Source organism: Anser anser, assembly GCF_964211835.1.
Source record: "Anser anser genome assembly, chromosome: 3".
Classification (NCBI taxonomy): Eukaryota; Metazoa; Chordata; class Aves; order Anseriformes; family Anatidae; genus Anser; species Anser anser.
In genome coordinates this window covers 56263930-56280320 of record NC_139722.1, presented here as the reverse complement: position 1 = coordinate 56280320, position 16391 = coordinate 56263930, and the positions used below count along the sequence as shown (strand labels likewise).

The 16391-nt window shown below is 38.7% G+C and overlaps 1 protein-coding gene across 3 annotated transcripts in view; it reads left to right on the top strand.

Moving 5' to 3' along the window:
• The window catches only part of TRDN (triadin), a 245164-nt gene that overhangs the window by 192949 nt on the left and 35824 nt on the right, over positions 1–16391 (top strand). For all 3 annotated transcript variants that reach the window (XM_083830645.1, XM_083830644.1, XM_083830643.1), the window contains 2 exons: positions 10646–10672; positions 11798–11845. In XM_083830645.1, the coding sequence (XP_083686771.1) occupies positions 10646–10672; positions 11798–11845 (75 nt within the window). The remainder of the gene's footprint in view (positions 1–10645; positions 10673–11797; positions 11846–16391) is intronic.

Below are 16391 nucleotides of genomic sequence, written 5' to 3'. Positions count from 1 at the left end.
AGTATGCATGATCACATTTTGACTTTTTCCCAATAAACACATCATGATGTAAAAAAATACATATAGTCTAAGTGCAGCTAATACCAAACAAATCTAGAAAATAGGTAAAGCATATACATTTTAGCTCCAAACTACAGATTTTTGCCAATCCAGTAAAGGACAACTTCTTTCAATTACTCCTAGTAATGGGACACTATCCATCACTTGGAAACTGCTGCCCTCTATACAGTGTGCTATAAACTGACCAAGGCACATAAGTATCTCTTTGCAATATACAGAAAAATCAAAATGTTTGTCAAACTGAAAAAGAACTGAGCAGTACTGTCTTTCAGAATTGCTTAGCTTTGGTTATGACCAGAAAAGAAAAAAAAAGAAAGAAAGAAAAAAAAAGGTAGCCTCCTTATTAATAAAACAAATCTCCATGGCAGCTTAGGATTTCTGTCCAGCTGCAAATGCCACTAGTGCAATACGAACCACATCTACAGTATGTAGTTTTCTACAGTGCCTCAATGGTAAGAAATTAGACTACCTAATTCTATAACTGCAAAATGTATTACACAGACCCCTAACAGTATATTCCTAAACAGAGGAAAAAAAATAGAAGTTATTATATATGGGAAGATAAAACAAACAACTATGTTGTTTAACTTCTCAGTGCTATTTTGACTCCTTCGAGGTAGGAATCTCCCTCAAAAGTTAACAGTCATTGAATTAGCCACGAGATGGAGCCCAAAGGACCTGTGAGCCAGTAGTTAGCATTGCCCTCTGGAATCATAAACAAAATAGCAGTGTCTTTATTATATTGAAGAACACTTTACAGGATCCTTAAGCTACAGGCAATGTACTCTTAATTGTAAATCCACTCCTGCCTAAAGATATTTTTTATTTATTAAACAACCATGGTTATACATTCGTAGGCTTTGACTTCCCCTGCTGAAACAGCAAAACCTAGGCATTTTCAAGGAATATTAATGAATGTGGAATATTCATGAAATATAGAAAATGGTCTGGAAAATCTACATCAATTAGCTGAAATTTGGTTGACCTCTCACAGATTCACAGATTTCTCTAGGTTGGAAGAGACCTCAAGATCATCGAGTCCAACCTCCGACCTAACACTAAGTACTCCACTAAACCATATCCCTAAGCTCTACATCTAAACGTCTTTTAAAGACCTCCAGGGATGGTGACTCCACCACCTCCCTGGGCAGCCCGTTCCAATGCTTAATAACCCTTTCGGTAAAGAAGTACTTCCTAACATCCAACCTAAAACTCCCCTGTCGCAACTTTAGCCCATTCCCCCTCGTCCTGTCACTAGGCACGTGGGAGAATAGACCAACCCCCACCTCTCTACAGCCTCCTTTCAGGTAACTGTAGAGAGCGATGAGGTCGCCCCTGAGCCTCCTCTTCTCCAGGCTGAACAAGCCCAGCTCCCTCAGCCGCTCCTCGTAAGACTTGTTCTCCAGACCCCTCACCAGCTTGGTCGCCCTTCTCTGGACTCGCTCGAGCACGTCCATGTCCTTCCTGTAGCGAGGGGCCCAGAACTGAACACAGTACTCGAGGTGCGGCCTCACCAGAGCCGAGTACAGGGGCACAATCACTTCCCTCGACCTGCTGGCCACACTGCTTCTTATACAGGCCAGGATGCCGTTGGCCTTCTTGGCCACCTGAGCACACTGCTGGCTCATATTCAGCCGACTATCCACCAATACTCCCAGGTCCTTCTCGGCCAGGCAGCTTTCCAGCCACTCATCTCCCAGCCTGTAGCTCTGCTTGGGGTTGTTGCAGCCCAGGTGCAGGACCCGGCACTTGGCCTTGTTGAACTTCATGCAGTTGACCTCAGCCCATCGCTCCAGCCTATCCAGATCCTCCTGCAGAGCCTTCCTGCCCTCGAGCAGATCGACACATGCACTTAGCTTGGTGTCGTCTGCAAACTTACTGAGGGTGCACTGGACGCCCTCATCCAGATCATCAATAAAGATATTAAAGAGGACCGGCCCCAGTACCGAGCCCTGGGGGACTCCACTAGTGACCGGCCTCCAACCAGATTTGACTCCATTCACCACAACTCTCTGGGCCCGGCCATCCAGCCAGTTTCTAACCCAGCGAAGCGTACGCCAGTCCAAGCCATGAGCAGCCAGTTTCTCGAGGAGAATGTTGTGGGGAACGGTGTCAAAAGCCTTACTGAGGTCAAGGTAGACCACGTCCACAGCCTTTCCCTCATCCACCAAGCGCGTCACTCGGTCATAGAAGGAGATCAGGTTCGTCAAGCAGGACCTGCCTTTCATAAACCCATGCTGACTGGGCCTGATCGCCTGCTTGCCCTGCAAGTGCCGCGTGATGACCCTCAAGATAATCTGCTCCATGAGCTTCCCCGGCACTGAGGTCAAACTGACAGGCCTATAGTTCCCCGGGTCTGCCCTCCGGCCCTTCTTATAGATGGGCGTCACATTGGCTAGCCGCCAGTCAACCGGGACCTCCCCCGATAGCCAGGACTGCCGATAATGATGGAAAGCGGCTCGGCCAGCTCCTCCGCCAGTTCTCTCAGTACCCTTGGGTGGATCCCATCCGGCCCCATCGACTTGCGCACATCCAAGCTCCGTAGCAGGTCGCCAACCATTTCCTCATGGATAGCGAAGGCCACCTCCTGCTCCCCATCCCCTTCCACCAGCTCAGGGCACTGGGTGTCCGGAGAACAACCGGTATTGCCGCTAAAGACTGAGGCAAAGGCGGCATTAAGCACCTCAGCCTTTTCCTCATCCTTAGTAACTAGGTTTCCCCTCGCATCCAGTAAAGGATGGAGATTCTCCCTAGTCCTCCGTTTCGCGTTGATGTATTTGTAAAAGGATTTTTTGTTGTCTTTAACGGCAGTAGCCAGATTGAGCTCCAGATGAGCTTTGGCCTTTCTAATTTTCTCCCTGCACAGCCTCGCTACATCCTTGTAGTCCTCCTCAGTGGCCCGCCCTTTTTTCCAAAGATTATAAACCCTCTTTTTTCTGCTAAGCTCCAGCCGCAACTCTCTGTTGAGCCAGGCCGGTCTTCTTCCACGCCGGCTCATCTTTGGGCACGTGGGGACGGACCGCTCCTGTGCCATCACGATTTCCTTCTTGAGGAGCGCCCAGCCTTCCTGGACTCCTCTGCCCTTCAGAACCGCCTCCCAAGGGACTCGGCCAACCAGCGTCCTGAGCAGCTCAAAGTCAGCCCTCCGGAAGTCCAAGACAGCAGTTTTACTGGTACAGCAGTACCAGTACTCTGTTTACCTTGCCTCAGCTATGTTAGAGGATATAAATAAGTAATGTACATTTTTGCATGGTTATGTGAGACTTAATGCTCAAATACACAACTTCTGTTAAGTGATGGCCAAATCTTAATGGATTGGGTTCCTGTACTTTCCATGTTGCAGATATTTCAGTTAGAATAAAACATGACTAGGACACACTTTTCGGAGTACCCATTCAATGAAAGTAGGAAGTAGTCAAAAGAATGATGAGTGCACTGGGCTCAAGACCAATCCATATGCTGCATTTTCCCTGAATTCATAAATTTAAAGCACTTTTTAGATCCTCAGATGAGGTAACAATTAAGAGGTTTTACCTCATACAAATTTAGATATCTAAAGTTAGTCATATAAGTTGAAGCTATTAACTCTCATTTTAAAGTTATAGGAGAAAAGTAAGAATCTTCAGAGAGTCATTCATCTGTCTGTCTTAGATGTCTGTCAGGATGCAAAGAATTGCCCCTTGGAGATACCCATATTTCTGACTTGGCCAAAACAAAGCATAGAGTTTAGGTCTAGTAAAAAAAATAAAAAATAAAAATAAAAAAACATACTGCAATAAACATCATGATAGTTTGTTATAGTTTGTTGTTTGTGACTTCAACAACCTTCTTCAAAACTTTAATTTTTCTTTTTTAAGAACCTAACATCAAAAGAGAAGAAAGGTGAGCAAAAGAAGGCAGTCATTTATTGGTCTTAATAGTAGATTGAATATCTACGGTTATTGTACTGAGACAAAGGCTTAATGCAAATAATTATATTTAGCATTAAGCTGCAAAATCCATGGTTAGCATCCTAACACTTCATTTTTATTGTATTCATTATTAAGATAAGGCACATAAAATTAATGATGCTAACTTACATTTATTTATTTATATTTAAAATACCCACAATTTTACCTTCAGCAGAATTTAATCTAAACCCTGCCATTGGTTACACCTTTGTAATCCCTTCAAGGTAAAATTGAGATTACACTTTTTTTGTGTGTGTCTTATTTAATGGCAAACCCGCAAAACAATTCACATTGATAGATCTTGCATAGCATTTCAATTACAGTTATGATTGTAACTTGTGTTAAAGTACAAGAGTAATTTATTCAGCCCCTGCTTCCAATAAGTGGAGGTACTTAAAATAGTATTTTAATGATTATGCAACAGCTGTGATTTCTGAAGAAAGAGTGCTCTGTGTAATTGGTGACCTGTGTTGTTACTATAAGTTAGGTGTAACATGGATATTGGCATCGTCAGCAACTCTTTCATTTGTCGATCAGCATAATATGCTGAAACACCTGGATATCCATATAACACATGGTTAATTGGCTACAAATTTCTCCGCAGGATAAAATACTCCTTTATTGCCCTGTGCAAAGATAGCTGCAAATGAATACTTAGAGGTATTTTGCTCTTGCAAAGTTGTAATTAAAGAAAAACAGTGATCAGCAGCATTTCACAAGAAAAGAAGATGGCTCAGGATATTCTGCCTGTAGAAGCTAGCCATTAGTCCTCTGCTTTAATCACCATATTAATATGGATAACACACCAGAAAAAGTCCATCTTTTCAAAAGCTAATTGCTTTTTTATTATTTTCTACTTCTAATATCAATTAATCTCTTCTCCAATATCCTTCTTTTCTAGATTTCAATGAGGCCATTTTATTGTTGTCTTAATGAACATTATTATACATTTATTTAATAACATATATGAATTCATATATAAGAATGGTCAGCCATTCTTATACTTTACATAGATACTTTTACAATCATTGTTAAGAAGCTTAACAAATAAGATCATATTCAAGATATTTGCATGGAGTCTAGACCCAGGGAATTAGCTTGGCTCCTTTCACAAATAACAGCCATTATGAAACAGATATTCAAATATTAATTAGTATTAATAATATCAAGAGGTGGTTTTTTTTGGCTCCAGTTGTTTATCTAGAATGGTGAACAACACTATTTTTGCACAAATTAGTGTTAATATTGAGAAAAAAAAATGTCATCACTCTAACATCCTACATACTTCAATCTGCCCGATTTCATTCAATTACCATTTATATGCCAATAATTTGTGTTGGAATAACTTGTATGGCCTGAGCTTTGCTATGTTTTGCCTTAACTATATGCAAACATAAAACAGATATTACTAAGAATAAAGGCTTGTTAAGCATATTCTCCCTGATCTGTATGTTCCCATCCCATAATTTCAGGGAAGAGCACATGAAAACGTCAGAAGCTGAGGATGATATTGAGAGGAAGCTCTTCAGGCCTTTCACCCAACGTGCCTAAAGATGAAATGCATTAATACAGCATATGTACCTCATCTACATTTGACTGAAATTTTATTCTTTACAGCTCCGTCGATGGAAGATTTGACCTCCTGGGATTTTAAGACTTATAGTACTTTAAAGGCATTAACTTTTAGTGCTATCAAACGAGATTGCTGTTTCAACAAGACTTACATTTCCCAGTGCATTTCTATTGTTTAACTGACAAACTGGGAAACAGAGAAAGATTGGGATCATTAGTGATGCTCCCTATAGGCATGCATCTCAGATTCAAGTTGAAGCAATTCCTCTCATTAAAAATCATTTTAAAATGTTGCAAATGTCTGTATTTCTTTGCTACTTCTATTATATTTACCCCATGCTAAAGTTTTCCTCTCTGTGAACTACTTTTTGTTTTTCGCAGTTATATAAAGTAGTCTTGAATTGCCAGTTAAAAATAAATCTTAAAAACAAAACAAAACAAGTTGTTCTAGACAACAGCAGCAAAATCCCCCAAAACCAAGAGTCAGCTCATTCTTCACTATGCAGCTCCAAGGTCAATGACAAATCAAACAGTGAGGACACAAACATGCCAACTGCATGAAGGCATATATCCTGCAACAGACTACTCTGGTAAAAGAAATAAGGCAGAAGGGACTGGGAGAACAGACTGCCAGCTTTTGGTGGAAGGCAGCAATAAAAAAAAAAAAAAAAAAACAGTCTGTTTCAGATGAATACCCTACAAGCTCTAATAGTAGGGGTTAATTATTAATTATACTGGCAAACCATGGCATTTTAGGAGGGCGTACCTTAACCATTTACCTTATTGTCACCACTATCCTCATAAGTCGTGCTGAAACAGTGGTCCAAGGAAGTCTGTGGTGCTGCACAGACCAAGACAAACACTCCCACTAGTACACAGCACTTGTTGGAAGTCCAATTTCTCTGCTTTCTTGCAATTCTTACAGATAAAATTAACGAATCACTTAATATTTTGTAACTCTTGTTAATGTGGGATGGTAGTTCCATAATGTGTAGAAACTTGGACGGATACCCTGGAGAATGCTAGGTTTAAAATAAAGCAAAAATGTCAAATGGACTCGGTATGAAATTAAGAGATTCTGTAAGCCTTGTGGCTTACATAGCTTTCAGTTTAGAATAATCACACACCAGCTCCCTCTATTTATGCCACCACCATCACTAAAAAGGCACTTCATACTTTCTTTACTTTGACCCTTCCTTAAGGTAACTATTGGCCATACACTGTCAAGGTAATATCCTAATCTAGCACAAGGTTCTTTACAGGAACCTTACTGCAACTAACCTGTTCTGTGAAGAGTCATTTTTTAAAACATATATTCATTGGGCTATTTTTTCTGCACAGTATGCCAGCTGCTTAACCAGCCAGCAGGACTTGAGAAGGAGACGTGTGGAGATATGGTGGATCAGGCCTGCTGATCTAGAAATCTTGCGTGAACTTTAGATTGCTCCCATAAGTGACAAAGAGTAGGGAGGCAAGTACTTTACAAAGGCCCCTGCTGCTCTTGAATGGTGATATGCCCTGATGAATCCCTTTGCATGATTATTTTTAATGTTTTCCAAAATTTTTATCATCTGAGACCTTCTGAACTTGCCAAATGTAAAGAATATATTTTATTCTGCTTGTCATTTTGATAATACAGTTGTTCCACAGTCTGAAAATCCTTGCACTTGACTAGAATAAAACTATTTCCTTCAACCTCAAATTAAAAGTGCATTCGTGATTGGCAGAATGAGGTAGCATCTTAAGTTCTTGAAGACCACAGCATTCCCAATGAACTTTGAAAGAAGAATATCTGTTAGATTGTCTAAGAGCCCATTTGTTATGTTGTCTATAGCTGATTTTAAGGAAGAATAGTTTTATCTAGCCTGTGTAAGAGAAACAAAATCTCATCTTTGTCACAATGTATAACAGTGAAGATATAGGCACAAATCTTGAGAATTCCATTGAAAGACTCGTGTTGATCTTGATTGCTCATTTGGCCTGTAATTTTTTTATAGATTAATATCACATCTGTATTCATCTAACACCCAGTACGTATCCCATTGAAGTGTCCTTGTGCTCTCTTCCATCTTTGGGGAACCAAGCTCTAATTTAGTCTAATGGAGAATAAATTTCTTATTTATAGTATAACTACATGATAAAATATAATTTCGTCAGCTACATAATGTATTATTATTTTGTTATTTTTCACTAAAAGAAATAGTTCTGATGTTGCTTTCACTTCCTGCACAACATATTCTTTCCTTACAGACCATGCACACTTATAAATCTATTTGTTGTCTAAACATCAAATGACTGTTATCCAGATGGAAAATAGACAAGTTATAACCAAAAACCAAAAAGCATCTTCTGCCTTTAGCCTCACTGATTTGTGGTTCAATAAAACAGAGGATTTCTATTCTGAACCCATATCTGAAGCTAATTTACAAAAACATGCCGTACATAATTAATACCCTTCTGGCATTCAGAATAGCAGGCAAGAGTCAAAGAAAACTTGAAGCAAATGTGAAAAACAGCAAGATAACCACCAAGCCCAAGTCACCACGATTAATTTAGAATGACACAAAAGGAATTTCAGAAATGTTTTTCTGAGGTTTTCTGATAATTCCATTGATCAAGTTCAGATCTCATAGAGCTTCAAGTATTTCATCAAAACTTCATCTGTTTTCATTAGGTTCATATCTGAATATTTTCCTCCTCTAATATGGCTTAAGTGCTAAACAAATGAAGATACAGTACTTACTTAGGACCGATTTTTCTAACATTATGAAAACCAAGGAGTTATCAAGGCAACAAGTAGTGACATCAAAACAATTATCTGAAGTGATAACAAGAGTTCATCTAATCCAAAACCCAAAACACTGAACACCTAGGGAAGAGTACAGGACAAAAACAGTCATATAGCAGAGCCTCATGACCTCCCATGATCTCAGCTCAGACACTTCCTAAGCCAGAAATGGCATCTTCATGTTTAACAGTGCTTGGTAGTTGTTTCTTCAATTTGCATATTCACTTTCTGAAATTATGGAAATTTTCAACATCCGCACATTTTGTAGCATGGCATTTCACAGCTTATCTAGGCACTGTATAAAGAAACATTTAAGCACAACATTTGAATAGAACTGCTTCACTTTCAGTGCAAGATAATACATGAGATGAGTGAGAGCAGCAGAACACAGCCTTTCATTTCTCATTCTTTAAGTTAAATACCACATAAAATGTAAATAAACATTCTAGAAATCTGACTAGGTCATTGACATTTAGCATTTATCTTCTTCCCATTTTCATTGTCAGTTAATAATCAGAGTATCTGTGTTACAGACAATTGTGATACTGCAAAAAAAAAGGAGCTAAGGTTCTTGGGATTCCATTTTGGGGTTTTTGTTTCCTTCATAAGTTGTTTAAATGACATCTTTGATGAGATAATATGACACGGCAGAAGGATAGGATTCATGTTGAACTGACTGAAATCATAGCATATTTAGCAAAACAAATGTTTATACATATGCTATGTTTTAGCATAGCTGGCTTATCCTGCAAAAACTTTTAATTCTAGATCATAATTTTTCATCAAAACATGTAGTAGAAAATTCTCTGATTTGTTTTTATCTGTATTTGCTGTTATACCAGGAAAAGAAGGCTGGGCCTACCTCTGGCTTACCTCTGTCATTGTAGGTAGTTTTTGAAAGTGTAACATGATACAGTGATATAAGTCATTATACCAGTTCCTGAAGTTCAGATTTATTTTATTTTTTATATATATATTTGCTATGAATTTCTTTTAGTAAATTGGAACCTGTAGCTAGGTGAGCATATCTCACAAAGTCTTTTGACATGATACAGAGAATCACCTCTCCAAATTTCAGAGATATTTCACAGATACTCCGCTACAACAGAATTTATCTAAGCTTATGAGCCAGCATGTCCAGCTAATTTGTATCTTTATTCTCTACTACCCCAAAAACTGTTCCATTATTTTTACTTTGTTCTGCATGCCATCCCCAGCTATTGTCTCCTTACGTCACAGTGACAACTGGGATTAAACAGAGACTGCATATAAAATAAGAGCAGCTTTCCCCTGCGGGAGAAGCAAACAAAACATAAAGCCATCTGCACAGCAGCTCTTTACTTTCTGTCCTGCATGGGAGCTGAGGAGCTCAGTGCATCGCTGCCCAGCAGCTCAGTGCAGACGTGTGGCTCTCGTGTCTGGGCCTGCAAAGGTAGCTCATCCCCTGCACTGCTGCATCTCCTGGGGGACTGCTCTTACACACATGGCAGGCTGTTATATATGGGTGTCAGAGTCTTCATGTCCTGAAAAATACCTTCCTTGCAAAAGTTAAAAAGAAAAATCCAGCTGGTGAACTGGGCCTGGGCATTGGGTTTCCTTCTGGAGCACCAGTAATAGCACTGGGCATGGCTCCCTGAGCTCTCTCTTTAACTGACAAATGTTCTCTTATAGTCCATGGAAAACAAAAATATATATGAAATTACACAAAGTTTAAAACTATAGTTCTGAGGTGCTGATTCTTTTTGTTCAGATGTTCCCTAATAATGTTTTCAGATATTTCTTTCTGCTCCTTAGAATGTAACTTATCTATCTGAAGCTCACTGACCTTACTGGGGCAAGCGCACTTGTCAGGGCCTCTTATGAGGTCTGGTTTAGTTTAACTTAGGTGTTACTTCTTCGTTCATCTGAACTTGCACCATCTCATAACAGGCACCTCACTTAGCAGTATCATTGCCCAAGGTCAAGTATATACTAGGTCACCATTTAGGGAGGGCAACTCAGGTCACCGAGGAGACGTAGAGGTTTGTCAGAAGTAGTTGTATCAAATGCCAGCTCAATGAGGAATTTGAGGTGTTTGTGTTCCTGAAGTGTCCTGTTAAGTGGCTGGGGTGGGTAGTATAAACAAGAATATGTTAACTGTTAAAGATTTTAATACAGAGTTCACTGAAGGTTTTTTTTTTCTTTTAATCTCTCTACAAATGTAATGAATAAATGCATTAAATCTTACATTTTAGTCATGCAAGTATTAAAGTACTCTTTTTTCATTTGTTTCTAGGCACTTCAGAGAAAACTCATGAACACAGTAAGTAAAAGTTATTTAAGAATACTGTTACTTCAACATTTAGGAGGAAGGTACTTTTTTACATTTTCATCGTTTTAGCAGCTGAAGATGAGATTTTGATCTGTGAAACTGGCTTTCAGTGACTGTAATGCAGGACTACGTGTGTTTCACAGGTCCCAAAGTGTGCGGAAACCCCTTTCCAGTTCAGGTTTGGGTAAGACCAACCTGTGCCTTCTGCCTCCATGAAAGCATCTCACTGGAAAAAAATTGTGGGGGACACAGAGCAGGAAGGGCCTGTGCTATTCCTTGGCCTGGGCTCTGATCCATACAATGGAGGAATTTACCTCTTGGTCTGCTGCCGCTCTGACCTGCTACACAATTTACACGTAGCTGCTGTAAATCAGAATGAAACATCATGAAATGTGTTTTTAATATTTCCTCTGAAATTCCAGAGCTTGTCTATGCCATAATGTTTTTTTTTTGTTTTGTTTTGTTTTGTTTTGTTTTTTGGATATCACTATTTTTAGATAGCACAAAATTACATGCAGTTTATATTGTAATACAATATAATATTTATAATTTTTATTGCTTTACAACATATCAATGGAATCCAGAAAAATTGGTTCCAGACTAACAGAGGAATATGAAAAGCTATTTTTTATTTAAACAATATACTAAATTTTTGTTTTCCATTCTATATGAGACTACCACACTTCTAAATAATAATAATAATAATAATAATAATAATAATAATAATAATAATAATGCTTCCATAATTCCTGTATTAAGCATTAAGGAGAAATGTTTTATATAGTAGAGAGGTGGTATCAATCAAAACTAGTAGTAGCAGCATTTCAATTTTTTTAAATTTATATTTTATTTATTTTTTAAAAAGGAATTTTGCAATTTCTTAGGCAACACAAAAAGTCAAAAATCACTTTTTATTTGGCATTACTTTCATTTTGAGAAAGATTTTCTTAAAAAACTAAAACCTTTTCCCAAGAAATGTATTTATCAAAAATCAAGTGTAATGTTAATACAAAATGCAAAGTCATCTTTTAAAAGCATAAAGATTTTTTATTATTATTATTTTTAAAATCTAAGAATTAAGAAGCCCTCTAACATGGTGGTTCTTCTCATTTGCAGAACCTGCACATATCAAACATGAAAAACCTATCTCTCAGATGAAGCCAGGTATGTTTGGTAATATAATTTCCAGTTATTCCTGGCTCCATTCAAAAAGGATTTGTGTGGTGTGAAAAACTGGGAGACTTCCTTGAGCTTTGTGCTTTGTGTCATTGGCTTTTTCAAAATTGGATTGGGAAAGGAACAAAAATAAGTGTGAAATTTATCTAAAAGGATTAGACTTTGACAGTTTTTCATAGCTTCTGTGACTCTCTCTCATTAGTGCAGTATGACTTATAAAACATTGTCAGAAACAATTCTCCCATTTTTCAGTGCTTGGAAAGGGGGGTCAGTGCTGCCTTTTAGTACATCAAGAAGATTATTTGAAATTATCCCATCTCAACTTTTTCTGTAAACTAGATGTAACATGAAGTGAGTCTCATCATAAAGTTGGAACTACTATCCCCCAAGGGTATATGATAGCCAGATCAAAGGCAGCCTCTAGATAGATTATAGGTCTCAGAAGAACAGGAGCTGGACAATTCAAAAAATCTTGGGTTGAGTATGCATTCAGGTAACTGTAAATAACCAACTATAATTGGCCGCAGTGATATGGACAGGGTCCCCCTTCAAACCAGGGCTTTGTGACTCTTCATACTTCTTGAGGAGGAAGAAGGGGATCTGAAGTTTGGTCTGGTTTAAAGAAACAGGGCTAAGAGGATATCCTCATAGAAATCCTCATCTATTGATGCTCTGCTTACACGGCTCCTGAGCAGTCTTACTGAATGCTGTCAGCACTGACAGCAATGTTCAACGTTAAGCAGACAGAATCGTTTTGCATCATTCCTTTTTCCTGATTTTTTTTTTAAATCAATTTCTTCTACACATTTACCGTTTTTCTCATTTGTTATTATAACATGAACACAAACTACTTGCAAGTTAAATATTTCATAGACAATTTGAGGTTTCCTGAAAGCCTTGAACAGCTGATTTTGTGAAGTTGTATTGCTGTTTGGGAGTCAACGTGAAAAAAAAAAAAAAAAAAAAAAGGCAATATTCCTCAGCTTTATATATATTTAGATCTAGCAGAATGCTTCAGTCAGCAGGTAGGTTCAAGGGGGTCTTGCTGAGGCAGGAATGCCCAACTGAGGAAGCCACACTGTCCAGCTCTGTGCATGATGACAGGGGTCAGCAACAGCCTATCTGTGGGTCACCTAGGCAGGTGGCATGACTACTCACCCTCCCAGCACAATGAAACCACGTCTAGCTGCACGATTAGCCTGTTTTGATCCAGATACTAGCATGAAAATAAATTTCCATTGCAAGGCACTTGCAAACATCAGAGCATCTTGTCCCAAAGCCTGTACCTCAGGCTGATTAGGAGTTTGCTCTAGTACAGTATATTCCAGATTAAAGCCCTTGGAATTTAAATGCTTGAAGAAAAAATAAAAATAAAAAAATAATTAAAAAAACTTGCTAAATTTCCTTTAGTGTAAAAGATCTCTTCTCAGGTGATTAACGGTTGCTTTGGGGAGCAGTGGCTGTTTTGAGTTTGATGACTGGAAGTATTAATCTGCAGGCACAGGTGGTAATAATGCTTCTGCCTGCTGTGTGCCAATGAGTGCTCTTGAGTTAGCAGACTGAATTACAAAAGCCTCATTCCGCACAAAGCAGTGGCCTTCTTTTTCACCTTGAATCAAAGCAGCTTCAGACTTTCATTTCTATGCATCCTGCCATCAGATTTAGGAGTATCATGTGACTGAGAAACTAGAGAATCTCAGAAAATATATTGATCCTGTAGGGAAATTAAAAAGGGATTTGGAGGTGGAGGGGAGCAAGTAAAGCAGGAGGATTCTTTCCTGCTGTAATTCTTCTGAAACTGCCTGAAATACACAGAGAAATGTTTACAGCTTTATAATTTTTCTATTTAAATTAGATACATCAAAACAAAAATGAATATTAATGCCAGTAGTGCTGCAAAACTAGAGCTCTGCAGAAGAAAGAAATTCTCTCCAATGAAATATTTCAGGGCTGTGAACTTTGGTCATATTTAAAATCAGAACAAAATCTGATTTTTTCAGAAATATTCGCAAAAAAAGATAGAGGATTTTCTGTAGATTTATGAGGTCATCAATTTATTTATTTGTTTATTTATTTGCTGTATTCCTCATAATATATTAAATATAAAAAGTAAGAGATGTAAAACCATATTATAAAATGAAAACATGAAGTATTTCTTCTTTTCTTGTCAAAATGCTATGTATCATTCACATCAGATGTTTTGTTGTTGTTGTTGTTTTCACTGCTTTTCTCCATACAGAAATTTCAGTGAACTGAAATGATTCTGTGAAACCTCCTGATTTCTTGAAGTGTGTTCCCTTGTAGAGTGTTCTTAAGTTTTGCTGATGTGATCCTTCAGTCTTTCTTCTGGTTACAACTAATTGCTAGGCACTCAGACAAAAAGCTATACAGTCACCTCCTGTAGATCTGGCAGGAGAAGACAAGCTGCAGCCTTCAGGGTGTTCTCCAGGGGAATCAGTAGATCAATGGTTACTGTACAGTTAAGTTGCAGAATAGGTAGGTGAGAGAATACTGAAGAATTATTGTGTTTATTTCCAGATGAATGCAAGTCCTCAGGTCTGTTCAAGATACTCTGTTTTCAGAAATGAATTTGTTTTGAAAAGAAACTCCCTCTCTTACTTTTAAATGGATCAGACTTACCATCCACTCAATGACTTGTTTGGTTGATTCCTAGAGGTACAGGGTAAGCATTGATGTAAATTCTCACCAGAATTAGAAAAAGCAAGAATATCCTATTTGGTGTTGAAAAGAGCAGGAATAATACCCAAAGAAAGAGAAGACACGAACTTGTTGAGTTTTACTTGTCATTAATCCAGCAGATATTACAGGGCCTATGTTTAAGTCAGCAGTCCTTGGGAGTTTGTTGTTGTTGTTGTTTATTGGTATATGGAAATCTTAATATCCCAATCTAAATTAGTGAAATGCATTGCTAATATGTTAAAGCTCATCTAAGAGCAGAAAGAGAATACTTTATCTCAACAAGTTGCATTTTCAAGCTGCTGGTTGTGCTATAACAACATTTCTACTTTCACAGACAGCCATGAAACGGAGATGAGATTTTTTAATTCACTGTTTTCATAAGAAGTTGACAATAACGATAGCTGAGTAAGGAGAAAAAAAGCCCTTAACTTAATATGAGTGAAGAGAAATTAAATCACCACCTACCAGATGACAACTGTAAAGCATAGCAATGCAGAGCTATTTTTTGTTTCCAAAGAATAGAAAAGATCGATATAAATGGAGCTTTATCCCTCCCTGCATTTTTCCCCCATCAGTACTGATTTCCTACCAGAAATAAAGCAAATAAATAAATATATAAATAAATAAAACTATTGCTGTATGTTTTCCAGTTCACATGTGCACTGTTGCTTTGCTTCATGCTGCAATGTTATGGATGAAAAACACAGACCGTGCAGCAAGACTGTTTCTCTGTCTATTGCCTCATGATAAATGTCTTTTTATTCTGTTTGGCAAGTGTATACCTCTGGGAATCTGAGAGCTAAGTTAAAAAGAAATGGGCGCAGACAAAGAGATGAACCTACTCTCTGCCCTCAGGGGAAAAAAAAAAAATCTCTGGAAGTTACATGCTAAATTCAAAGGAAATGTCATGTATGTTGAGACCACTCAACATATTTCCAACCACCATCCCCTCCCCTGTGTCTCCCCTCTGTTATCTCATTTAAGAACATCTGGCTGACAGGCTGGAAACATAGCTCCTCTTCAGTAGCCAAGTAGTTCTGTGCATGCACAGACAGATTACCCAGGAGTATTTCTAGTCAGCTAGCACTCAGATTAGTTGAATGGCTTCAAGGGACAAGATATCCCTACCAAACCTGACCGTCACTCAGTTTGTGTCATCTGATGCCTGGCAGAGGTCTTGAGGGAAAGGAATGTGTCAGAGGCATGTGGCTGTAAACTGTTTCCATCAGTGCGAGGAAAAGGAAACACATTCTGAATATGTCTGAACAGTATTTAAAATGAAAAGCAGTGATATATGTGAATGTGGAAAGGTAGGGGTTAGGAGATAAGTTTGAATTCAGGTATGGGAAAAGAGAAAATGGGAGCAGAGCTATGAAAAGATTGGGAAAAGGGGAAAGTTCAAGTCAACTGAACTGGCAGAGTAGAGATCCGAAAAAAAAAAAAAAAATGTTGCAATTCCCATCTGACTGGGCTATTGGGCTTTAGACAAGGCCCTGCCTCATCAGGTAGTGCAGCCCTGCCTGTGCCTCTGTGTGAAGTTTCATCCCCCCGGCTGGAGATCCCTGGAGGAGAGGCAGCTCAGGTCTGGTAGCTGAGGCTGACATGGTCCATGTCCTCTGGACCATGTGAACTGTGCTGAGCACAGCCAGGGGCAGCTCACCAGCATGTGGACGTGGACAGCCTTTCTCATGATATTAGCAGAAGCTCAAGGCTTCTCTAAGGTTTTATGACAGATATCCAGCTGGGTCTATCTAGGTAAGATAGCCCAGTAGCATGTGTCATGGTCTGGCATTTAAACTGATGCTGCCCTGTGTGGATGTGCCTGTGCAAGTCA